This window comes from Citrus sinensis, chromosome 2, assembly GCF_022201045.2.
Source record: "Citrus sinensis cultivar Valencia sweet orange chromosome 2, DVS_A1.0, whole genome shotgun sequence".
In the NCBI taxonomy this organism is placed as follows: domain Eukaryota; kingdom Viridiplantae; phylum Streptophyta; class Magnoliopsida; order Sapindales; family Rutaceae; genus Citrus; species Citrus sinensis.
The window spans coordinates 27,601,312-27,628,801 of NC_068557.1; the positions used below are offsets into that span (position 1 = coordinate 27,601,312).

Below are 27,490 nucleotides of genomic sequence, written 5' to 3' on the forward strand. Positions count from 1 at the left end.
TGCTTTTTTACTATAACACCCTTTGGATATAATAACAAAAAAAATTAACTTTAAAATTTTCAATAAATATAAAAATAATATAAATAATGTAATATGTCTAGTAGACCAATAAAATTAATATTTTTAATATTTAAATAAATTTAAATATGCAAATTATTATATCTATTTTAATAATATATTTGTATTTATTTTAGAGAATTTAAATAAATATTTGGGCTAAATACATTTTACAATTAAAAAAATCTCACATACTAATAATGTTAAAATTATTATTTTACATAATATTTAAAATAATTTAATTTTTAATACATTTATTTTAATATTATGTTTCTATTAATTATAAAATTTACTTTAATATAATTAAAATATGTCTAATAGATTGTAATATATTAAAACATATTTAAATATTGAAATTATTTTAAAATGTATATATTATTACATTTATTTTAATATTTATTTCCATTTATTATAAACTATTGGAGTCAATTTTTTTAATTAATAAATTTAAAGGATATTATAGTTAAAAGAGGATTTTGGTGTTCCTTTTTAAAAGTTTGGAGTCTTTGTGACATTTTTGCAAACTTTGAGATGTAGATGTTATTTTTCCAACAAAAAAAAATTAAAGAAATGATAACCAATCGAGAACTGTTTACCTAAATAACTAGAGGACCCTTAAACAAATCAATGTGAATTAGACTTTAGAACCTTTAAACACTTATCTGCTTTTTTAGCGAAAGAGAAGATTGAAGAGTCATAAAACTCTTGATTTTTTAGAGAGAGTGAAAAATTAAAAATTAGAAAAGAAGAAAGTCAAACATTTACTAATTGACATTTTTGATATTATGGAAATTTATGAGGAGCGTTTATGATAAATCAAATCAATAATGGGACAAATGTCAAAATGGGCTTAAAATTTTTCTTAAAAGGTCCGTTGTTGGGCACAAAGTGGCACCATCGTTGGTGATTCAAATTTGACTCACATGAATGATAAATTAGTATTTGTTGAATTGCTCAAAAATAATAATAAATAGAAAAAGGGAAATAAATTTTAACACAACAATTTACAATTTAGTTTTATCTCCTGGAAAATTATTTTTCTTTATTGTTTTTAATTTATAAACAAAATAAAGAAACAATTTCAACTGAGATCAAACAGTTCTAACATGCGTCATAGTAGATGAACTCTCCTAAATCCTAATATTTGTGGACAACGGTGTGGGATTCATGTGACACGTCTCTCTAAATATTTTAGCACTATAAATTAATTATTTATTTTATGTGTATATATCACAATTTTATACGATGAGTATTATTAATATGTAAATAAGTAATAAATTAGTTTGATTTATTGAAAAAAAAATGATTTGTCAAGAGATTTAATGACGCACGCCTTTCCAGTTATTTTAGTTTTAAGAAAATGTTAATTCATGCATATTACGTATAGGCTATAAACTATTATTTGGCATAAAAATTCAAAATGAAGACTACTTACTCTAGCAAATTAGTTAAGTAACATACTCGATTGTGCAATTTAAAACGTTCAATTGTTTATTTTAAGTCAAATAATTGATATTGCATCTTTGCTTGACCACTGACCCTTTGGGGTTGTCCGTGGTGATGTTCAAAGGAACTTCCGTGGAGTACACTCGTTACGGGTCTGTTTGGCAGGTGCAATAGATCATATTTTGGGACTCATAAAATTTTTTTATTTTAAAATAACATAAAATTATATTATTTAATTTATGGAGTTCATTGAAGTACTCGTTAGACTTGTCAAATGATATACTATTAGTAGTATGCACATCATTTTAACAGGTTGAAGTAGTGCGCCTGTTCCACATAAGTTTTTCTCATAAGATAATATATTAGGATCAGGAGGGTCATAAACAATCCACATCCATTGTTTATTAATCAATAACAAAACATTTTTAAAGGTGATTTTGTTGGGAGAATCTGTGCCTCCCAGTTCCCGGTTCGAGCAGAGATTTCTAATCTGAGTTGTAGTACAGGCTTAAAGGTGTCTCCCACAGTTGGAGCCCTCCCCAAGATACCTCGTGGTTAAGACAAAAAAAAAAAAAACAAAATATTTTTAAAGGATTGGATTAACTCCTAAAGTAAAAGTAAGAGGTCATGGTTCAAGTCCAACGAAAATATTTTACTTCGACGATGGGGAGGGGTGGGGTCAAATATAATAATAATAAAATCACTTTAGTTTTATGAGATTTCATTAAATAAAATCGTTTATTTTTTTTAAATTGGATTAGGATTGTTTTTATTTTAAGTTCTCTGAGTTTTTAAACATTTTATATTATGAATTTTTTAATAATAGAATATGGATAAGAGTTAATTTTTTTTTTAATTAACATCAATTAGTACACGAACTTTTGCTCAAGAAAAGTTCAAAGCAGTATTGATTGACCGTTCAAGAAGCTTCGTTGGAAACTTTTTTTGTTTTCTTTTGAGGTTGCTCTGTTGTACAACTTAGAAGACTAGAAGCTCTGATTTAACAAAAAAATTAGTGGTTTTTATACTATAAAGATGAAATTTAAGATGGTTATTAACTTTTATTCTATTTAAGATGGGTATAGCCTTTGATTTTATTCATTATATTTTTAATCTTCGTAGAGGAATAATTAGTTTGTATTTCGGTAAAAGATGCAAAATGTTAGTAAGCGGATTCAAAAAATGGAAATATATTTGCTCAATAAAACCATAAAATGATTTTTAAACCAGAAAATGAACTTAATATTTCAAAATTAGGCTTCGAAAACATATTAATTTAACCAGAAGATGAAAGAGAAAATGGAGCGTGCGGCTGAATTTACTTACAGGACGTCAACTTTTGACTGACTAATTCATCGGTGACAAATAAACATCGATATTTACTAGCTAGCGATGCAAGAATGTGAGTTGTTATTTGTATCTTCCCGAAATTTTCAACAGAATATTCCAATAATTTACTGTTGCTTTTTTAGCTTTGCGATATTTCTGAACACGTACTAGAGATTATTGATATGTCTTATTTCATGCAGTAACTTAATTTGCTCGTAGATACGTCTTAATTAAATGACGAACCAAAAATGCACGGCTACTTTGCGTCACGTTGCTCATTGATTTGTCTTATTTATGCAGCGAACTTTGAGGCAATTAATAATGATCACGTATTTATTGAAGTTTGATAATGATCTTATATGTCAAATATTGAAATAAATCTTGGTGGACTCTTTCAGACTTGGCTTACTTAAATTTGGCAACTGTTCTTTCACTTGCGAAACCATGCAGCCCTTTATTCCCTTCATGCCTAGTTGTGAATGATTGGCCAATTTGCTTGCCGCCAATTAAAATTCAAATAATGGGTCGATCAAAGTGACCAAACAAGACAGATATAAATCATATTTATCTTGGAGTTTTATGTGTTTTGAGAAACTTCGTCTAATAGCACTATAACAATTGCGGCCATGACAATGGCTAAACGTGTGCATGACCTCGCACACCATTAATAATTTCTACGTAAGTTGGTGATCAATCAATGTGTACATGTATACATGATATGTCATGCCCGAAATCTAGACGGGTATAAGGGCGATCCTTACATACAATTCACGGTTCAAACGTGGCGAAAGCTCTAAAGTAAATAAACTTATCATCTTTATATAATTAAAATTCAACCCTTGAACGGCGGAAGACTTTAAATGTTAAATCATTTATGATTCTTAAATCAAGTCATTCTCTTTACTCATCATGGATCAATCTTAATTTTTAAGAAAAAAATTTATATACCAAAATACACATATACATATTTATATACCAAGCAAATTTATAAAATACCAAAATCTTTTTAAAACATCGTAGACAAACTTTTCAAACATATAATCTTTCCAAATTTATAATCATTTAACAATTACAAGCAGACACAAATTAGGTAAGTATTTATATACTTGAAACTTCATTAAAACATTTAAATATTTAAACATAGTTAATTAGCTCATGCCTCGTAGTCCTTAACATATGATGTCACGTTATGCACAAAGTGGGGTGTGGTTTTTCAAAACATATAGCATCATGTTAGGAAATATGTCTTCCTCTTTAATGAGGATTTGTAAATCCTAAATTAAAATATTTTTTAGACTTTTCTTATTTAGTTGTTTTCTTATTCATGAGGATTCATATTTAAAAAATAAGTAATTTCCATTTAAAACTTAGCTTATTTAAGGAAGAACACAATTTGTATGAGAAAAAGAATACTACTTGTAGAAGAAATAGTCATACTACTTGTCTCAACAATCAATTTCTCTACAAGTAGACAATTTTTAATATGAGAGAAACAGTAGTTCTATTAAGAGATTGAGTATTATTGGGGTTTTGGGTGTAAAGAATATATTAGAGTGATTGTTCTTATTTTTTGCATAGTATATTTTTCTCTTCTCGTCCTTGGCAGCCATAGTTTTTCTCTAATATAAGAGTTTTCTCACGTAAATTCTTATATTGTGTAATTAGTTTTATTCTCTATTTATTTTCTGTTTATTATTTGTTTGATATTTTTTCTTTCAAGATATTGGAACAAATTAAAATTTCTAACAAGTTGTATCAGAGCTAAGCTTGTTTTGAAAAGTAATTATGCCATCAATAAGATTTCAATCTGCATATAGAAACAAAAAAGTTTAATGGAATAATCAATTTTGGCTTGTGGCATATTCAAGTCAAGTATATACTAGTTCAATCTATGTTACATAAGGAAAGCAAAAGCAATGTAAAACTTCGTAGGAACTCGTAGAGGTATGTGGACAATTAAGGCACTTTGAAGAAGATTGTCGAAATAGAGCAAGTTTGGCAAATAAATCTAAATCAGTAGATGGAGATACTGATAATATTAGCTAATGGTGTATCTCTTTAGTCCATAAGAGATTGGTTTATCTTTTTTTGGTGTGCCATGGAAAAGAGTGTGTCATTGTTAGTGGCTCTAAAAGATTTGCATTCAAGGCATGTGTTTGACATTTGTGCAAGCTATATGAAGTAATTTTTATGTTGATGGTGCTGGAGGCTCTCAAGTAGCCAAACATGAGAGTGGGTATTTTTAGAAATTTAATCGACATGTACCGAATATGTGTACTTTGGATAAGATAGAGTATGACAATTATTGGTGTACAGAATTACAGCATCTGGATAGAGACCATAATGGAGTGATTCTCATAAGCTCTATGCGAATATGGTTTGGTGCAGTAAAGGAGGTAGAGATGACATGGCTATGGATACACGGTGGATCATGTTTTGTCACCTAATTGAAAAACTCACTAAGGTGGAGATTGTAAGGAAATATCTCTTATTTCTTAATGAGGATTTGTAAATCTTAAATAGGATATTTTCTAGGTTTTTCTTATTTAATAGTTTTCTTATTTAAAAGGATCCTTATTTGAGGAATAAGTAATTTCCTTTTAGAATTTAGTTTATTCAAGAATGAATATAATTTCTATAAGGAAATGAATACTACTTGTAAAAAAAATAATCACTATACATAAGGAAGTTGTGTCCACTTGTTTACATAATACAACAATCAATTTATTTAAATTAGATAGTTTCTAATGTGAGAGAACAGTGGGTCTATTGAGAGATTGTGTGTTATTAAGGTTTTGGGTGTGAGGAAAATACTTAAATAATTATAATAATTTTCTACATAGTAGATTTTTCTCCCGTCGTCCTTGGCGACTGGGATTTTTCTCTAATACAAAGTTTTTCATGTAAATTCTTGTGTTATATGATTAATACTATTCTCCATTTATCTTTTATTTATTATTTTTTAAATATTTTTTCTTACAAAATCTTGGTCAGATTAAAATTCCTTAAGACACTATATGTTAACGACTAAAAGGTATGAGTTAACTAAGTTCAAATATTTAAATGTTTTAGTTATGAAATGTTCTTATGATGTTTCCAATATTTAATGCTTGCATAATGATTCAATCACTTATATGTTTTTAACATTGTACAATGTTTTAAATGTTAAATGGTTATAAATTTCAAAAGATTATATGTTACGTTAAAAGTCAACTCCCCATTTTTGGGGACCATTGATCGCCGCCATCACCTCCTGTCCGAAATACCTTTCGCTGAACGGAATCAATAGAATTTCTTGGTGACCGGACACCACTTCTTAAAAGGGATTGTCAATAGAGGTATAAACTCCCAGGGTAAGACTAGGTTAGTTTTCTACGAAATCATGGTATTTCATATATTTGCATAGTGTATAAATATGTACGCATGTATTTTGTTACATGAAAAACTGATTTATTTATTGAGCTAGTATTCATTATAGTTCATTACGATTCTCAGATATCAAGATTGATTCATGATGAGTAAGGAGAAAGACTTGATTTAAGAATCATAAATGATTTAACATTTAAAGTCTTTTTCTATTTAAGGGTTGAAATTTTTATTATATAAAGATGATGAGTTTATTAGTTATAAAGATGATATTAGGGTATAAGAGGATATATGATTGAATTGTTTTGTAAGAATCACCCTCGAACCCATCCGATATTAGGGTATAATAGGATATATGATGAATAATCATGCTTGTAGCCAAAAAAGTGCAAATTTAGAATAAAAACTATAAGAATTTTTTTAATTTTTTTTTGGGCCCTAACGACAATGTGCTATTTTTGTGTGGACGTATCCCTATTCGTATATGATTAAAACAAAATGTATGGCGCTATCAGCTCTAAATAAATTTGATTTCCAAAAGTCAGAAGCCGATATATTGCGTCTTTCTCTAATTTTGTACTTTGAATTTTCTTGGTCAAATTGGAAGGAGGCTGGCCGGTGACTTGCACGATCTTCTTTTCTATTCTTTCATTAATTAATTCAAAATTAAATTAAAAAGATGATAGAAAAATTAAGATTGAAGGATCAGATAGCCAGGTCATCAACTATAGTTCCAATTTCATGAACTTGCTGCATTATAAATAATATCTTAATGTCTCCTCTTAACAAAACAAAATATGGAGATTATGAGGCTTACAATCACAAAACTTTCATTATTACTTCCAGTTCTTCTTTTCTTGTCCATTTCATGGAGAGCAAGAGCCACTTCAGTTTCTGTGCATGAAAATTTTATTCAATGTCTTTTAAGCCATTCTCAGCCTTCCCATCCAATCTCTCCAGCTATTTTTACTCCGCAAAACTCTTCATTTTCGTCTGTATTGCAAGCTCAAATTCGAAACCTTCGCTTCAACTCAACTTCAACACCAAAGCCATTCCTAATCATAACCGCTTTGCATGAATCCCATATCCAAGCAGCCATCATTTGCGCTCGTAAACATGGCCTGCAAATGAAAATCCGAAGCGGCGGCCATGACTACGAGGGCTTATCTTATGTTTCCCATGTCCCATTCTTCGTCCTCGACATGTTCAATCTTCATTCTGTTGATGTCGACATCGAAACCGAGACTGCTTGGGTTCAGACCGGAGCAACTCTCGGAGAAGTTTACTATCGGATTTCCGAAAAAAGTAAAACTCATGGCTTCCCTGCTGGGGTTTGTCCTACTGTTGGTGTTGGTGGACACATAGGTGGTGGTGGCTATGGCAATATGATGAGAAAATACGGGTTGACAGTTGATAACATTGTCGATGCAAAGCTGGTTGATGTAAGTGGAAGGCTTTTGGATAGAAAGTCAATGGGTGAAGATCTGTTTTGGGCTATCAGAGGAGGCGGAGGAGCAAGCTTCGGAGTTGTGCTAGCTTATAGAATCAAACTCGTTCGTGTTCCTGAAACTGTCACTGTGTTTCAGGTTCGGAAAACTTTGGAACAGAATGCTACTGAGATTGTGTATCGTTGGCAGCAAGTTGCGTCCAAGCAGCTGCCTGATGATCTCTTCGTTAGACTTATACTCGATGTCGTAAATGGCACAAAATCTGGGACAAAGACTGTCAGGGCTTCGTTTCTTTCATTGTTTCTTGGAGACTCTAACAGACTTTTGTCTATAATGAATGAGAGCTTCCCTGAACTGGGGTTAGCTCAATCCGATTGTATTGAAACGAGTTGGATTCGATCGGTTCTGTTTTGGACTAATTTCCAAATTGACGATCCTTTAAATATTTTGCTCAATCGGACACCTCCAACGCTGACGTTTCTGAAGAGGAAGTCAGATTATGTGAAGCAGCCAATTCCGAAAAATGGCCTGGAATTTATTTGGAAAAGAATGATTGAACTAGAGACACCACAGATGATTTTCAACCCTTACGGAGGGAAAATGGCTGAGATTCCTTCGACGGCGACTCCATTCCCGCATAGAGCTGGAAACTTATGGAAGATTCAGTATGTAACAAATTGGAATGAGCCAGGGACAGATGCAGCAAATCGCTATCTAAATTTGACGAGGAAACTTTATGGTTACATGACTCCTTTTGTGTCCAAGAATCCAAGGCAAGCATTTTTCAACTACAGGGATATAGATTTGGGTATTAATCACAATGGGAAAGCAAGCTTTGAAGAAGCAAAAGCTTATGGTATCAAATATTTCTTGGGTAATTTTAACAGGTTGGTGAAAATCAAGACCAAGGTTGATCCTGGGAATTTCTTTCGGAATGAACAAAGCATTCCTGTTCTTCCACATTAGAATGAAGTTGAATATGTACTCAATTACCAGGAATTAAATGTTTCATTATTCTATTTTATTGCTTGTAATAAGATGAAGAAGAATAAAAAATTGTTGCTTTTGAAAATAAATTAGATACGCTACGCATGTATTGTTATCTATCCAGAATCTATTCGGCTATGTGATATTTTGTTCACTAATGTTATGCTTATAAAGTTGTTGTAGAATTTGTTACCTTAATTGATGTGGCATACGACATGATGTTATTGTAATTTTCTTTTGTGTTAATTAGATGGATCTTGTGTGAAAGCCATGTGTATGCCAAATAAGAAATTTATTGTTGTTGTTGTTGTTGTTGTTGTTGTTATTTTAAGATTGCCATGCACCCCACTTCCACTCTCTACCCAAATTAAAATTCTCTCTTTAAATTTGAATTCTTGATTACTAATTTTTATCGCAAGGTGTCAAATCAACTTGCGAATTATAGTAAGGACATTTTCATGTTAATAAAATGAGAATATTACTAAATATAAAAAAATTAATTTATTCAGGTTTATACATATATTAGAACTTACGCGAGATCACTATATATATATATATATATATATTGAAATACTAGTTATGCAACCCAAGAGGGGGGTGAATTGAGATTTTAAAACTTAAGCTAAACAAACCACACAACAATTCAATTTATTGCCTTAATGAAATAAAAAACAATAAATTTAATAAAGCACAATAATAAAAGAGTAAGGGAAGAGAGAGCAAACACAATGATTTTTATGTGGTTCGGCAATCCCGCCTATATCCACACTTCCAAGCCAACCAAACTTGAAGATTTTACTATCCAACCCTCTCAAGGCTTCAAATTCTTTACAATTGACTTCAGAGGTGTCAATAAACCTTTACAATCAAGAGATTATCTTCCAATCTCTTTACCCAATGTTTCTCACACTTATACACTCACAAATTTGATGAGAAAATAAAGATTACAATAAAAACTCTCTTTTAGAGTGGATATACAAATTATAGCACAATCATGATTCAATATATGATGATTTGCGAAATGGAAGCTCAATATATGTTGTATGCTTTTTGTTTTTGCTTGCAAAAGTCTCTAAAAATGAATTGAATTTGAGTTTATATAGTTTCAGCCCAAAAACTAGTTGTTATAGACTTTTTTGTGATAACCAGCTTGTCGTTTTGTGTTAACCGGCTTGCCGTTTTATGTTACTTTTTTTTTTTATAAGTATGTTACCGTTATATTCAAATATTTGAATTTTTGCACATTCGGTTTGCCGCTTTTCATTTTCTGGTTAGCCGCTTTTATTCCAGAGAGCTTCTGCTTGAAAACTGATTTGCTGCTTTGGTAAATCTGGTTAGCCGCTTGCTACAGTAAATGGCCTATTTTCTAAAATTATTATTTTACCCCAAAACTTTATAAAATTATATTATCATCCAATCTTTATAAAAACTTTGCAAATATGTCCATTTTTAGAATTTTAAAACAATACTTGTTGATTTCAAAGTTCTCAAAATTTTTTAATTTAAACTATAAACTTGAAAACAACTAATTTCATAAAATAATTTTCTTGTTATAAAAACATAATGTGTAATTTTTTATTTATCCAAAACATGCAGTTTGTTATCATCAAAATCAACATTTTATAATCATATAGGCTAACACACACACACACTATGTGTGTATTCTGTACATATGTACAATGATTACAATGATTAACGTTACTTTTTATTGTTTTGTTTCAGAAAGATACTGAAAAAAGAAAGGTTATTTAGTTTATTTACTTTTTATGAACCTTAGTGTGTGGGAATTTATTAAAAAAAAAAGATGAAAAGTAGCCACATTTTGTAGACTTATTCTTATTAATTAGAAGTGAGTCTAATTGTTATGGAAAAATTCTAGAGTATATGAGAGATATTGCACTTAATAAATGCATATATACCACATGTAGTTTAATTAAATATAACTATTAATTACATGGTGATATGTCAAAATAAATGAACACATAACATACATACATTAGTTGGGTTAATAATCAAATTAGGATTCAATCTTGAACTTATTTTTTACAAAACAAAGAATCAAATGTTTATTTTTTTTTATTTTTTTTTCTCTTACCTAATAACCATTTATTCTTTTCTCTATAAAAACTTAGTTTAGCACTCGATCTTGTAATCTTCCATTCTTATGACAGTGAACAATACAAAGAAGCAAAAAGAAGAGTAATAATAAACACAGGGTCCGGGTGGGGCTCAACAAGTTTTATTAATAGGGATACTTCCACTTGATATTCAAGCGTTCCTCTTCTTCTTCCAAGACGAGAGTGGTGGGATGCTTTGTTCGTTTCTGAAGAAGTTATCAGGATCGACGGAAGTTTTCACATGAACCAACCTATCGAAATTGTGGTTGAAATATTTTTTGCCCCAAACACTAGCTTCTTTGTAGCTTGTGTAACCTTCGTTATTTGTACCTATGTCAAGGTCCCTGTAATTGATATATGCTGCCCGAGGATTCTTAGAAACATAAGGAGTCATGTAACTGTACAATTCTCTGATCCAATTAATGTGCCTTTGAGATGCGTCAATTCCGTCCTCTGCCCATAGCACGAGATGCCCAATTTCGTATATGTTGCCAGCTCTATGCGGGAATGGAATTGCAGACTTTGAAATCTCACTCATTTTGCCACCATACGGAACAAAAAAGAGTTGAGCTGCTTCCGCCTCTACTTTAGATAACCTCTCATAAATTCCTTCCAACGCAATTCCAGGCATCGGTTCCCTCACGTAGTCAGATTTTGCTTTGAAAGCTCTTCTATCAGAATAATTAGTCCTCTGAAGCAATATATCCAAAGATTCTCCGCTTTCAAATCCATTGAAGATCATGATTGATTGAATCCAGCTCGTTTCATTACAGTCTTCTTTCACCAAACCAAGCTCAGGGAATCTCTCTTGCATCAATGGAAGCAGCTTCTCAACTCCACCAAGAAACAAGGATTGGAATATAGCTTCCATTGTTCTGTTTCCCTCCGTACCGCTACTCAAACTTCTTAAGAAGACCATGATAAATAAATCTTCTGGAAGTTTATGAGCAACGTGTTGCCATCTGTGAACAAGCTTGGTTGCAATTTGGTCCCAGGGTCTCCGGACTGTGAATACGGTCACGGTTGATGGAACGTCCACAAGCTTTATTTTCCATGCAACAATGACTCCAAAACTAGCTCCTCCGCCACCCCGAATGGCCCAAAATAGATCCTCTCCCATTGATTTCCTATCAAGAAATCTCCCCTGAACATCGATCATACGAGCATCGACTATGTTATCAGCAGCAAGGCCATATTTACGCAACAATATGCCCCAGCCTCCGCCACTAATATGTCCACCAGTTCCTACAGAAGGGCAAGATCCAGCGGGAAAAGCAAGATTTGGGCTTTTCTCAGCAATTCTGTAGTAAAGTTGGCCAAGGGTGGCACCAACTTGAACCCATGCTGTCTTGTTTTCTACATCAATGCTAATTGAGCTGAGATTTATCATGTCAATGATGACAAACGGGGAATTATAAGAAGTACGAAAAGATAGACCTTCGTAGTCGTGACCGCCACTTCGAACTCTAATTTGCATGCCGTATTTCTGGGAACATTTAATGGCTGCTTGAATATGAGATACGTGAATTGGCGTGATAATGACCAGAGGCTTTGGGGTGGCCGGCGTTGAGAACCTGAGGTTTTGTAAAGTAAGTTCCAGGACAGATGAATATGAAGAGTTGTATTGGGTGTAGATCACTTTAGAAATGGAAGTGGAGTTCTCAGAATGTAGAGAAAGGCATTGAAGGAAACTCTCATGAGTATCAGCCGCAGCAGCTATCAATTGAAACGATAGTAGAAGAGCAAGAGTAGATGGGACAATCATAGTGCTTTGAGGCTTCATTTCTCTGTTGATGTTCAATAAGGTGCAGAGGTGCAAGAAAATTAATCGCTTATATACACCGATGCAGAGGATATTTAACAATAAAAAAAACATCTTTAGTAAACTGCGAATTCTTACACGGTATCTAGCGTCTGGAGGGAATTCAAGCATCTAGATTGTATCAGTCAATAAATTAATGAGGTAAATTAATTTCTTAAAAGGTTCGTTTGCCTTGTCAAAGACATTGGGCTCTATTTTAATTAACTTTGACCAATTTTGTGTTACATTTAATTACTTCTCGAGTTCTTGATATTATCCCTATCGGACTGAAGATAAACAATTTTAAGAATTTTGTTATGATATAAGCTTTTTTTTTTTTAGTGAAATACACTTGGGTAATTAGTAATTAGTAGATGAAAAATAAAAATATTGAACTCTCAATCATGCAATATCAATCATATGTGACATCAAATTCATGATTGGAAATTAAAAACGTGAAAGAGGAGTGTTGCATCAACTTGATTGACGTACATAAGAGGAAGGCATGTAATACACAATTTTTGAAACATATAATGTATATAAGATCAAAGCGTGTATTATATAAACAATAGCTAACTAACTACATCCGAAGAAAGGTCACAGCGTGTAAACCAGAGTTGTCATGTTGGATGGCTAGGGATGTTATTGGAGATTAATTTCTAACTGCGTTATCAACGAAATCATATTACTATCGAGTCTATTAGCAAAGCATTTATTCAATAATGTCGTTCCCTCTAGAAGAATTTTCAATTAAGTAATTTTGACTGATGACTTATTATTATTATATCCAATCACGTTTATACCGTATTCTTATCACAGAGAAACCTGGCTTTCTGATTTATTTATTATTATTTTCTGTTTTTCTTCTAAGATGAATTTTTTATGCTGACTATATTAAGCTTCAAGTTGAATTTTCTGTAGGTGCAGTCATCGGTCAGAGTTTTCTTTCCCATGCAGGTACCCAACTTCTCATCATAATACTGCAAAGCTTTCTAAGTGACCAAGTTTCCCATAAGTAATTGAAACATTCGAAAAGATCAAATGAGACTAGCATATATTACATGCGTGTAGTTTATGTAGGATGAATCTATATCTGGTAAATAGTCATCGGTTTTCTGCAGTGGTTACTAAAAATGTTCAGGGAGGTAAAATTATTTAAATAATAATAATAATAATAAGGAGACAAAATGTTCTGCCTTTTTTTTTTTTTTATAACTCAAGATTATCCCTTTAATTATTAGATCTTAATTGAGATGATAGACTAGTAACATTTTGGAAGTAAACGTGTCTGATAACATTTAATTCATAGTTCAACTGGAATATTTGGTGGGGTAACACTTTTTAATTATTGGATGGGCTTTTGAACCAGTCAAATTGATTGGGCCCTCAGTTTGTTTTTCACCTTAATCTTTTGGAAAATACTTAGGTGGCGTTTGTTTTTTTGTCTGAAATCTGAATAGATTTGAATTAGTCTGAATTCTGAATAGGTCTGAATGTCTGAATCTGAATAATATGTTTGTTTTTTCGACTGAATCTCGAAAAAAAAAGTATTAAGTTGTTTTTTTTTTCAACTTAAAAGGCTGAAAATATGTACTTTTACATTTGTATCCTTATTAAATTTGAATGTCAAATAAATAATATATTAAATACCATAATATTTTAACATTTATAAGTAAAACTATATTCAAGTGAATACATAATTATTTTAGAATTTTAATATATAAAATACCATAAATTTCAAATTTTATCATATATAATATAAGAAAGAAAAAACATGGATGTTTTTATGTGGGGTAAATATCTATAGGTGAGTTTTGGGATAGACATGAAAAATAAATTATAAAACAGGGATATTTTTGACATTAGCAAGTAATTGACTTAATTCAGATCTCTCCATTAAGTAAAAAGCCAAAAAAATTAGCTTATTTTATTAAGTCAAAATTATGTAAAAAGTCTCATTAAGTTATAAAAACAAACGCTTCTAATTAACTTAATTAATTAAGTTAAGTCACTTTAAGTCATTAAGTTAAAAAACAAACGCCACCTTAGTGTAGAAAAATACAAGAGAAAGACGAGAGAAACAATAAAGAAATTGGTAGAGAGAGAATGAGTGGATAGAGAGAGATAGTAAAATTCTCTCGTTTTTTTCTCGTGCTTCTCTCTCTCTAGCACTACTCTAATTTTTTTTTAGGCTTCAAACAAAGCCTTCTTTATAAGTGAAAGTGGGAGCCTTTTTCAGTTTTGGCTTATGAATAGTAGCTCTGTTTTCTATATTAATAAATATTAAAAACAGGGGTGTAATCCAATGCACGGTTAAAATTGTAAATGGAAAAAAAAAATAGTAATAATTCTAGCTAGAAATTGCTAATAGCAAAAGAAGGGAAAAAAATACAAAGACACACTCAAAAAATTTGATATTTGAGTAAATCAAAACTGAAGTGAAAGAAAAAAATAAAAAACAAAAGAAAAATTAATTTTGTCCACCTCCCTTTAAATCAACAAATCTTATAACCAATTCAAATTTATGGTTTCTCTAATATGATTTTTCAAAATAAATGCACATGTATTATAAAATCATTTACTTGTTGTATGGATGATATAGTACCTATAATATATTCAAAAATTTATTGTCAAATAAAAATGCTTGTTACTTCTTTGTCATTGGCAAATGTGTCACTACATAACCACTTATTGAATTACACTCGATCAACATTATGACATGATGCTATATATATATATATGAGTGCTCTTAGTGCATTACTCTTTTGAATTTTTATCCTCAACTTCTTGCCACTGTGTGTTTTTGTGGCAATATATTCGAGTAAACAAGAGAAAACACCATCGTTTAGTTGTATAATAATTGTGAACAAGATAAAATTCATTGACTCTGCTGAAACAATTTAAACGAATGAAACAATAAATGATTTACTCCAGAAAGCTGGAATTAAAGGAATTTAAAACAAACGCGTGAATACATGATTTAATTTAGTTAATGTTAACATGAGAGACTCTTGCTTAAGGATTATAATGTCTAATCGTCTTTTTGCTTCCTCCAAGACGAAAGTGACGGGATGCTTTGTTCATTTCTAAAGAAATTATGAGGATCAACCATTGTCTTCACAACAACCAACCTGTCAAAATTATTCCTGAAATATTTTCTGCCCCAAATGCTAGCTTGTTTATAGCTAGTGTAGCCTCGTATTTTATTTGCTCCAATATCAATATCCCTGTAATTTATATATGAAGCACGAGGGTTTTTGGACACAAATGGAGTCAAGAAACTATGAAGTTTTCTGATCCAATTGATGCGCCTTTCGGCTGTTTCACTCCCTTCTTCGTACCAATATACCACTGGGCTCATTTTGTATATGTTACCAGCTCTATGAGGGAAAGGAATTGCTGACTCTGGAATCTCACTCATTTTCCCACCATATGGAACCAACATTATCTCAGCATTCCCGCCCTCTTTTTCGTTGAACAATTCGAATATTCCTTCAAATGCAATTTCAGGCATAGGCTCTCTTACATAGTCAGATTTTGCTTTGTAAAACCTCTTGGTGACAGGACTCCTGTTGAGCAAAACGTCCAAGGATGCCTCAATTGGGAAGCGTGCGTGGTGGAGCACAGCTCTAACCCAGCTAGTCTCAGTGCATTCTTTTTCCACTAAACCAAGTTCAGGGAAACTCTTCTGCATCAATGGAATGACTCCATCGACTCCTCCAAGAAATACAGATTCGAATGAAGCGATCACCGTCCTGTTTCCTCCCGTACTTGCATTCACACTGCTAAGAAATACCCCAGTGATTAAATCTTCATCAAACTTATCAGCAACGAACTGCCATCTGTGGACAAGCCGGGTTAAATTTTGTTTCAAACTTCGGCGGGAGCTGCATACTGTGACAGTTGATGGAACAGTAACCAACTCTACTTTCCAAGCAACGATGACTCCAAAGCTAGCTCCGCCGCCTCCGCGGATGGCCCAAAACAGATCTTCTCCCATTGATTTTCTATCTAGTAATCTTCCCTTAACGTCGACCAAGTGAGCATCAACTACATGATCAGCAGCAAGACCATATTTCCTTAACAATATACCATATCCTCCGCCGCTAAAATGTCCACCGACACCCACTGAAGGGCAAACTCCAGCCGGAAAGCCAAGAGTGCCACTCGTGTCAGCGATCTTGTGGTAAAGTTCGCCAATGGTTGCTCCTGCTTGAATCCATGCTGTTGTCTTCTCTACATCTATACTAATTGACCGGAGATTTATTAAATCTATGACGACATAGGGCACATGGGATATATAAGAAAGGCCCTCATAATCATGACCCCCGCTTCGAACCCTAACTTGCATTCCATGCAATTGGGAACAAAAAATGACTGATTGAATGTGGGATACTTGCAATGGTTTGACAATGACTTGAGGTTTCGGGGTGGCTGCTGTTAAGAACCTTCGGTTTTGTATGGTGAAATCCAAGATGGATGAATACGAAGAGTTGTTTTGGGTGTAAATCACTTTAGAAATGGAGGTGGTGGAGTTGTCAGAATTTTGCAAAAGGCATTGGAGAAAATTCTCTTGAGCATCAGCCGAAGCTATTGAATGAAGTGACATTAGAAGAGCAAAAGCAAATGGGAGGAGTGAAGAGCTTGGAGTAGTCTTCATTTTTGTTCAATGTAATTAGTTTGGTACTTGAAAACCCAAAAGAGACCCCTTATTTATACATATCTCATCGACAGGCTGGCCGGCTAACTCTTCTGCGCGTCTGAAGAAAGTTCAAGTACTGGATTGTCCATTGCCATTAATCTCAACAAGAAATTAATGAACGGCAAAATAAGATATCGGAAGATGTATTTAGCTTAATTCTTTGACCGAGTAAATTTTTCTTCTTAATAAATTTTCCGATTCGTTTTCCTAGACAATGACTTGTAGTACCATATGTTGCCTTGCCAGTTTACGGTATTTGTCTAAATCTATCATGTAACTTGTATTAGGTAGTTCATGACGTTGATTCTTTCCCTTCGATTGATTATTATTATTGTGTCGTAACCATTATTCAATATTCATCTAATTGAATGTTTGTTTGTTTGCGGTAGCCCAACTTCACATCATAACTATACCGTGTATGGACAGTTGGCCTTGCGGATATTACAATGATGAAACTTTGAATGAGTTGAAACATTCAACAAAATTGAAATTAAATGACACCGAAGCCAAAGGGGAGAGGATAAAATGAAAGTCCTCGAGTAATTTACATACGTCAGAAATGACTAATTCTCGTTTCTTTGTGCAGGCCAAACTTCAAGATTATAATGCGGCTAGCTACGGATTTAATGGCTAACTCTGTTCTTCAATTGTCATGCTTCACGTAATAAGAGGATAAGCCTGAAATTCTTGAGCATTGAACCTGAAAGTTTTCAATCAATGAATACTACCTAAAACCATAAGCATGAAACCTTCAACAAATACCATCATGTGTGAACTGATTGACATGAAACTCCTTAACATGGAACCTTCAACAAATACTATCATCTCCTCTGTTTTATTGAATTAAACCTTCTCTGTTTTGGTTTTAGCAATAAAATATTTTTTGCAATCTTTAAACTAATATGTTATACAATTTGAGTAATGCAATAACTCCATTATTCACAGAACACAGACATCATTTGACATAACGATTAACAAGCTGCAATGGGAAGATTTTTTTTACTCCTGGAATGAGTAAGATTACTCCAAAGATTGAAAAGAAACCAAACAAGCAGAAATTTATTTATTTTTTATATATTTATTTATTTATCAGATACTTTACAGTGTCTGAGAATAAAAATGTATGCACCATTCTTCTTCTACCATGGCAAGTGTGGCGTCACGCTTTGTTCATTCTTAAAGAAACTACTAGGATCTACCAATGCCTTTATATGAACCAACCTGTTAAAATTATTCTTGAAGTGTTAAACACCCCAAATGCTAGCTTGTTTGTAGTTTGTGGTGTAACCTTCGTTATTCATACCTATGTCAAGATCCTTGTAATTGATATATGCTTCTCGAGAATCCTTAGAAACATAAGGAGTCAGGTAAGAGTACAATTCTCTGATCCAATTAATGTGCCTTTGAGAAGCTTCAATTCCTTCCTCTGCCCATACCACTAAGTGCTCAATTTGGCAAATGTTACCAGCTCTATGTCGAAATGGAATTTTGGACTCCGAAATCTCACTCATTTTCCCACTATAAGGAACCAAAAATAATTGAGTCGTCTCTCCTTCTTCTTCTTAGAACCTTTCATATATCCCTTCCAATGCAACTTCGCGAATAGGTAACCTCACGTAATCAGATTCACTTTCAAGAACCCTTCGAGGATAGTGGTCCTTTCAAGTAACACATCCCGGGATTCTCTCTTTTGGAATCCGGCAAAGCAGAGAACAGACTTAATCCAGCTCAATTCTATACAGTCTTGTTTCACTAAACCAAGCACATGGAAGCTCTGGTCCATCAATGGAAGAAGCCTGTCAACCCCACCAAGAAACAAGCCTGAGAAGAGAGCCTGCATCGTTCTTTTTCCTTTTGCTGTTGCATCCACTAGTCTTCTTAAGAATATTCTGAGGATTAAATCTTCATCAAGTTTGTCAGCAATGTATTGCCATTTGTTAAGAATCTTAGTTTCATTTTGTTTCAGGGTTGGACAGTGAATACAGTCACCGTTTGCGGAACGGTTACTAGCTTTATCTTCCAAGCTATGATGACCCCAAAGCTAGCACCCCCACCTACCAGGATGGCCCAAAATAGATCTTCTCCCATTGATTCCCTATCTAAAAATCTACCTTCAACGTCAATTAAGTGAGCATCGACAACATGATCAGCAGCAAGGCCGTATTTCCGCAATAACAAGCCGTATCCTCTACCGCTAAAATGTCCATCAACACCCACGGAATGGCAAATTCCAGCTAGAAAAGCTAGAATTTTGCTTTTCTCAGCAATTTTATAGTAGAGTTGGCCTATGGTTGCACTTGATTGGACGCATGCAATTTCATTTTCTACATCAACATTGATTGAGCTGAGGTTTATCAAATCAATAATGATTAATGGGACATTGGAAACATATGATACACCCTCAAAGTAATGGCCACCACCTCGAACTCTAATTTCCAAGCCATGTTTCTGGGAATATATTGTGATATAGAAGTTAATCACTTCTACAACCTTAAGGGAGTTACGACCAGCAAGGGGGAACTTAGATTTCTAAAAGTTAAGAACAAGGATCGCTAGGTGGGAATTAAAGCCCCCTCGAGGTGGGAAATAATTTTTAAATATATATAATAATATTATATTTTTAAATAAAAATAATATATAATAATATTATTAATTCTTCATGAATGTAATAATATTATTTTTAACTAAATATAATAATATTATATTTAAATAAGTTTAATAATAATATTATTATTAATAAATGTAATTTATAAAACAATATAGTAATATTATGTACATAAATATGATATTATTTATTTTATTTTATTAAATGTAATTATATTAAATTTAATAAAATAATGATAAAAAAAGGTTCCACATAGGAGTGGGAATTCCACTCTCCATTTCAAAAAATGAGTGGGACTTATAGAGTGAATCTCGCTTCTCTCTTAAAATATATAAGTAAACACTAGAGTAAGAGAAATACACACCCCTCACCCCACTCCAATAAATAAACGATGTCTCGCTATTTCATTTTTAGGTTCTCCCTCTCTTTCCTTTGTTTTTTTCTTAAATTTCTCACTTAAATTTAAATAAAGATTCTTTCAAATCTTATTTCGTGTCGGACTTAATAATTGAGAATATTTTTCAATTTTGACTTATGAACATATTGTGTCTAGTTAAGCTTTCCCGTTCTTTTCCAATAAATTGAAAATGATGATACTGGATGTAAACAGATTCAAGCTTGAAATTGTAAATGTAGAAAAATGGATTTTATTAGGATACTAGAAGTAGAAGGTGCTAATCCACTCATTACCCTACCTAATACCTATGGCTTGATTTGCGACTGTGAGCCTTGTGGCACTTATCCACTGTACTTACGAGATTGGAAGATTGGGCTTTGATGGGCCTACTCTTTCCGAAATATCAAGGGTTATGTTCTGTATAGTCTAAGAAATGAAATTTGATACTCATATTATCAGTAGTTGAAGACGAAAAAGAGCTTATTGGTAAGGGTAGTTTTGAAAGTAAAGGAAATTAATTAAAAAGTAGAGACTGATGAGAAAAATGAAAGCGGGTCAAAATATCATTAGTCGTTTTGTCTTTTGTGCATTTCAATGGATCTCCAATTCCGTTCAATTTTGTGTTGAGATTAAAATAATTTGCAGTAAAGCATTCAGAGTTTTCATTCTTCCTTCCTTCGATGGATTGGATGAGTTTGTTGTCTTCTGTTCAATTCATATTATGATGTTCAGATATTTTGACGTTTAAATTCATCGTGGACTCTGATTTCCGGGTGGTGATTGTAAATTATTATTATCTTTTCTCGTAGTATTTCGTTTCTAAATTTAGACATATTAGCAGCTTAATTGTGAACAACTCTTTCCGAAAGTGAGTTAAACTATCCAATGTTCATAAGAACTTAATTAATGAAAGTTCGTAAACATTAAATTAGGCTTCTGTTCAGACTCAAGTTCAGACTCAATTGAAAAAATAAAGAAAAAAGTCAAAATGTTAACTGAACTAAACCTATCTGAAATTCATCGCAAGTAATTAATAGATCGGCACATTCTGCTTATCACTAAGTTCAGCATATTCTTTTACTCATCCCACAAACCAAGACAAATTAATGATTCTCCTAATTCTCATTCCACGAACTAAACCAAGTCAAATGATGTTACATCAATTTAGGAATTGTACTGGTTAGGCCCTTATTATCAGATATATTAGAAGTACAGAAATCTGATTCAAAACTTTGATCCAAAATTAAATAAAGTTTCAGGTCAGACACCCTAAAAAATATGTTAACCAAAAATTCAACTGAATTAAACCTATAGTAATGACTAAGCCAGAGTTTTGCAAAGTCATAGGCTCTCATGCTTGGATGATTAAAAATATATCAAAATAACGATAGAAAAGTCAGAAAGGAAGTTTCGTCGAAATATATATATAAATTCTAATATTTGAGTTTTAACTTAATTTTTAATTGTTGTGACACTCATTTATTAGATGCTGAATTTATAACTTACAAATTATTTATTAAACTATTCTATCGTTTATAAGATAAATCACATTAGTTGCAAATAAGTTAGTACTCAAATATTAGGATACCTTACAAAAACAAGCACAAATATTATTTAAAAAGTTATCCATGCCAGGATTATTCAATTAATTCCGATTGCAACATCTGAACCGTCATTAAGTATATAATAACTCCTGTAAGCAATGATTTCATACTACCATAAATAAGGTTGTCTTTGTGCACTCTTACGCAGAAAAACATCGACAAATTAAAATGAAGTCTCCTTTCTCTCCCATCTTCCCATTTGTTTTTGCTCTTCTTTTATCATATCATATTAGGGTTACTTCTGCCGACTTTCATGCAACTTCAGCACCCGTTGCTGATCTTGAGAGTTTGATTCAGTGCCTTTCTATGCACTCTGATAACTCCTCCATTTCTAAAGTGATTTACACCCAAATCAATTCTTCATATTCATCTGTCTTGAATTTTTCCATACAAAACTTGAGGTTCTCAACCCCCAATACCCCAAAACCTCAAGTCATCGTCACACCATTAGACGTATCCCAAGTTCAAGCAGCCATTAAATGTTCCAAAAAGCATGGCTTGCAAATTAGGGTGCGGAGTGGTGGTCATGACTTTGAGGGCCTATCTTATGTTTCTCATGTCCCGTTTGTCGTCATTGATTTGCTAAATCTTAGCGAAATCAGTGTTGATGCAGCAGAGCAAACAGCTTGGGTTCAAGCCGGCGCCACCCTTGGCCAACTTTATTATAGAATTGCTGAGAAAAGTAAAAATCTTGGCTTCCCAGGAGGGCTTTGTCCTACTGTTGGGGTTGGTGGACATATTAGTGGCTGAGGGTATGGTGCCATGTTGCTTAAATACGGCCTTGCTGCGGATAACATTGTTGATGCCCGCTTGACTGACGCCAATGGTAGATTGCTTGATAGAAAATCGATGGGAGAAGATCTTTTTTGGGCCATTCAAGGGGGTGGCATTGGAGCTAGCTTCGGAGTGATCGTTGCATGGAAAGTAAGGCTGGTCATAGTTCCATCAACTGTGACTCGATTCAGAGTTAGTAGAAGCCTGGAACAAAATGCTACAAAGATTGTTCACAAATGGCAGTACGTTGCAAAATAATCTTCATGAAGATTTATTTATCGAAGTCATGTTAGCTAGGGCAAATTCAACAATGGCGGCTTCATTTTCATCGTTGTTTCCAGGTGGGGTTGATAGGCTCCTTCCATTGATGCAGGAGAGCTTTCCTGAGTTAGGTTTGACCAAAGAAGACTGCATAGAAATGAGCTGGATTGAATCAGCCCACGATCTTGCTGGATTCAATAAGGGAGACCCCTTAGATTTGTTGCTTGATAGGAATTCTAGAACCAACGGGGTTGCTGAGGATGCTGCAACCAATGGTTTTTTCAAATCAAAATCGGACTATGTGAAGCCGCCAATCCCTGAAAATGCATTCGAAGGCATATACGATAACTTTTATGAAGAAGATGGAGAAACTGCTTTCATGCTATTGGTTCCTTATGGTGGGAAAATGAGTGAGATTTCAGAGTCCGAAACTCCGTACCCGCATAGAGCTGGCAACATATACCAAATCCTGTACACGGTTACTTGGGGAGAAGATGAAACATCTCAATCACATATTGATTGGATAAGAAGATTGTACAGTCACATGACTCCCTATGTTTCAGAAAATCCTCGAGAAGCATATATAAATTATAGGGATCTTGACATCGGAACAAATAACCGAGGACACACAAGCATCAAACAAGCTAGCATTTGGGGCAGCAAATATTTCAAGAACAATTTCAAAAGGTTGGTTCATGTGAAGACTATGGTTGATCCCTATGATTTCTTTAAGAATGAACAAAGCATTCCACCACTTACGTCTTGGAGGAAGAAAAATGGCGATTAAAATTTGTTCTCGTTAGCATTTAGTTATGAATCAGACATGATAAACTAAAAGTGTTCTGGTATACACGTCACACGTGTATTGATAAATAAATTTTACTTTTTGTAATGGTATATTCAGCATAAATCTATATGTTTTATTATGAATAAATTATTATTTTTTTCTCTTATTATTTGTATCTCTGCCAAAATTATTAACTAAGATTAATGAATGTAGCAGTAGGAGATCTCATGGCATTTAGGAAATCTTGGAGGTAACTGGTAATGAAGCTTAATATATATAGTGGATCATCTGATAAATTTTCCTTTTTGCATTATGCACGTCTCATCAACCAACAAAGTAAAAAAACAAAAAAAAAATGTAAGAAAAGAAATCCAACAGGGAGGCATATGTGCTCAATTCGAACTCGATTTCGAAAGGGGCCCATATATCAAGATGCTAAAACAACTGATAGTGTGAGGAGTAAAGGCCGTAATTGGGGACATCTAAGCATTTCTGAAAATCTTGGGGGCAATGGATATTTAAGCTAACAACTAGAGGGGCATCTGATAATTTCATCCTTAACGCCACTCTTGAGCAACGGAGTTTTTGGCAATGCCGTTGAACAAAAATGTCATTTCCTGTATATGCGTTGTTGAATTGCCAACTGATTTGACGCGTTCAATTGTGGAACAGTTGACTTCCCTGGCACATGGAATTGAGTGGCACGTAACTGCTGGAAAAGAAAAAGGAAATTGAAAGGAAGAGGGAAGTGTTATCGAGTTTGATCCCACTAAACATACTATTTGGAAAGGGTAAAGAGTCTTAATTGTGATTATATTTCGAATTCGAATTAGTCAGGGCTCAATACGATCGCCGGAAATCGGATGGTTTAAAAAAAAAAAAAAGTATCTTTAAAGAAAAATATCATCAAAATGTGACAGAATTTTATCCTTTTATTTAATCTGAGGATTTTTTTTTAAATAAAGTGAAATCATTAAAGTAAAATCGCACCGGTATCTTATATAATAAATTCTAAAATAAGTGATGATAATAAATTCAAAAGGACTACATTAGAATTAGATGGTAAAATAATAAAAGATTAAATAATTATCAGCCTACATTATGTTATCTTTGATTTTTCAAAAAATCAGCAAATATCGAATAAAGACCATGCAAGTTTAAGCTTTCTATTGAATAGTATCTGTCACGGTCCACTTTCGATGCTTAGAGATGACAATAAATAAATAAAAATGGGATTTTCTTCATATGCAAGATAAGGTTCAATGCTTCATCATGCACTACCATTGACATTTGTTCAATTTTGCATAAGATATCATCTTTAATAATATAAATAAGGGAGAAGGTATTTGAACTCACACTATAATACTCAATAAGTTCATGTAATTAATAAATTTATTATTACACTTTAAAATTTTCTTTTTTACTCTATAAACCCACTTAAATTTCTAATATATCCTAATAAATATTTTTAACTTCTTTTATGTTTCCTATAATAGATTTCTTAACAAATCCTCTTTTTTTGCAATGAATTTTTCTTTTTCTTAAGTGAACTGTTATTTTTATCATGAAATGCTGTATACAAAGACTTGAGGAAGAATACTTCACAATTCACATGTAATTAAACTAATTATATTTGAATTATATTGAACAATATGATTAAAAATGAGTTTGTAATCTTTAGATCCTTCTGAATAAAATTTTTCTGAATAAAAATATTCAATGGAAAACTCAAAAAGAAACTTCAAAACAACGAATATGGGAGAAGTCTATGTTACAGATTCTGTAACATACATCCCCCATTCCATGCACTCCACGTGTCCCCCCATGTGGAAACAAAGCAAGCAAATGGCACCCTTGGGGGGCTGGCTAACCTGATCTGTATGTTACAGAATCTGTACCGTAGCCAGCTTCACGAATATGATAAAAAGACCAGAGAACAATTGCAGAGAGGAAGTAGAAAAGGTCAAAAAATAAATAAACATTTATTTAACTTTAGAGAGAGAAAAGTTGTAAAGTATAAATATTGGTTATTTTAGTAATTTAAGTTTGGATATCTTTGTAATAAAAATTTTATTAAAAAACAGGTGTAAAGAATATTACGGTGGTTCCTTCTATAAATAAATGGCATGGACATGTATGCACCCAAAGAAATAAGCTTCCTAACTCTTCAATATTCCCATTACTTGGCTTTTTCCTATCATCATCATTTCATTGGATAGCTTCGGCAGATCCTACTCATCAATTGTTTTTCAATGCCTTTCTCTATAGTCGTCTCTGTTGGTCATGGTCTTGATCGATAATTTTGACCAATTCATGGTCTTGATCGATAGTTTCTTATTTCTGCCTAGAAGGATCCTCAATTCCCACTTGGCGATCCTTGTTCTTGGCTTCAAGGAATCCACGTTTTCCCCTTGGAGATCGTAACTCTTTTGAGGTTGTAAAAGTGACAAACTTCCATATCAACACAAGCCCTTAGTTTATGATAACCCATTTTGAAATTCAAAGATCTCTGATTATGAACTACGAATTAAATGTTGTGTTTGGGTTAGATTTTTTTGATAGTGTCTGGAAATATAGTCGAATCCAATCTATTCAGAATTTATTACTGTCGAGCTGACCTCATAAGTACAACCTGGAGTTTATGTTGGCGGTCTAGTTTACAAGTACGACTTGAGATTTATATGAATGACCTGATTTAAGAATACCACCTTAAGCCTCCATGAGTAACCGGGAAACTCACCAGTCTGATCTAAAAGTGAAGTAATTTGACATTAAAATTCATTTGTCTAACCCAAGAATTAGCTCGACATGGAAGATTATTGGTTAAAATAACGTGGCCTAATCTCTAGGAAAGTTGTGTGTCACGATTTATTTAAACAACTTCCAACTGACAACTACTTGCAACTGTTGAAAAAAATGGGCTTGAAATAAAGAGGCAACTACCCATGATCAGAAGCCTGTTTAAGCTGAAAATGGCAACAGAGGTAGATGTTAGAAAAATCAACCAAAAATTCTACAAGTCACATATCTAAAAGCATTAACATTCCATACAAGATTTTAACTCCTCCACCGGAAAAAATCCATGATTTTCACTTTTCACGATTCTTCTTTCTCATTTTTCTTTGTCTTATATACAATTTCTGACTTAAACATTGGAGGGTCTACGTTGGAACCCCACCAACGTATTCTAACTGTATTTTCTGATTGGTAGGTATATAAAGTTGCGTTCAAACCGATGTTTGAGCTTGGATTCGTGCTGTTATCTCCTAAAGAAAACAAATTCAGCTGTTGAGGTTGTTTTTTGGCATCAACATGCGGCCTCATCCAAATTCGAAATTAAAAATTAAAAATCCTATCTCTTGAGACACATGCCATTCCTAGGCTTTTGTTATCCTTTACTGTCTAGCGCTAAGTCTCTATTTTCTTATATTGTCCAGGTACGCTTCTCTCCTTTCACTCCTTCCTTCATTCCTTTGTTTTACTTACATCCTCTATGGATCCATTTGAAACTGAGCTTAATGGATCGGGTAAAAATATCGGTGATTTAGATGCATCATCATGAGTCTCACGCCTCATCCTTCTTCTATTCCTCTATTCTCTACTGCCACAATCAACATTGCTGATGATGACGACCAAAACGCTCCTATAGAGGGATTTTCAGCTGCATGATTAGAGTCAAAGGCCATTTTTGTGCAATCAACAAACTGAGGAAACACTTTCACATTCCTGACTTTAAGGAGCTTAGAATACCTAACCCTAACGAAAATATGGCGGGACCTCCCGAGGGTTCTGTAGCATTATATCTTTCT

General features: G+C 33.1%; 3 protein-coding genes and 2 pseudogenes across 3 annotated transcripts; 2 read left to right on the top strand and 3 right to left on the bottom strand.

Annotated features, from left to right (window-relative positions):
- The first annotated feature begins 6,980 nt into the window (after positions 1–6,980).
- On the top strand, positions 6,981–8,722 carry LOC102628955 (berberine bridge enzyme-like 8). Its single transcript, XM_006468403.3, has one exon. It carries the CDS (start codon positions 6,996–6,998, stop codon positions 8,610–8,612), a length of 1,617 nt encoding a protein of 538 aa, XP_006468466.1. The 5' UTR covers positions 6,981–6,995; the 3' UTR covers positions 8,613–8,722.
- A 1,836-nt stretch (positions 8,723–10,558) lies between these two features.
- On the bottom strand, positions 10,559–12,572 carry LOC102628684 (tetrahydroberberine oxidase-like). Its single transcript, XM_015527101.3, has one exon. It carries the CDS (start codon positions 12,531–12,533, stop codon positions 10,902–10,904), a length of 1,632 nt encoding a protein of 543 aa, XP_015382587.2. The 5' UTR covers positions 12,534–12,572; the 3' UTR covers positions 10,559–10,901.
- Positions 12,573–15,381: 2,809 nt separating this feature from the next.
- LOC127899744 (tetrahydroberberine oxidase-like) lies at positions 15,382–17,249 on the bottom strand. The gene has a single exon (XM_052433636.1). It carries the CDS (start codon positions 17,209–17,211, stop codon positions 15,583–15,585), a length of 1,629 nt encoding a protein of 542 aa, XP_052289596.1. The 5' UTR covers positions 17,212–17,249; the 3' UTR covers positions 15,382–15,582.
- Positions 17,250–18,392: 1,143 nt separating this feature from the next.
- Positions 18,393–21,931, bottom strand: LOC127900348 (tetrahydroberberine oxidase-like; annotated as a pseudogene).
- Positions 21,932–22,027: 96 nt separating this feature from the next.
- Positions 22,028–23,681, top strand: LOC127900349 (tetrahydroberberine oxidase-like; annotated as a pseudogene).
- The last annotated feature ends 3,809 nt before the right edge of the window (positions 23,682–27,490 follow it).

Coding starts and splice junctions, on each gene's coding strand:
- LOC102628955 (XM_006468403.3), top strand. CDS start 6,996: ATGGAGATTATGAGGCTTACAATCACAAAACTTTCATTATTACTTCCA.
- LOC102628684 (XM_015527101.3), bottom strand. CDS start 12,533: ATGAAGCCTCAAAGCACTATGATTGTCCCATCTACTCTTGCTCTTCTA.
- LOC127899744 (XM_052433636.1), bottom strand. CDS start 17,211: ATGAAGACTACTCCAAGCTCTTCACTCCTCCCATTTGCTTTTGCTCTT.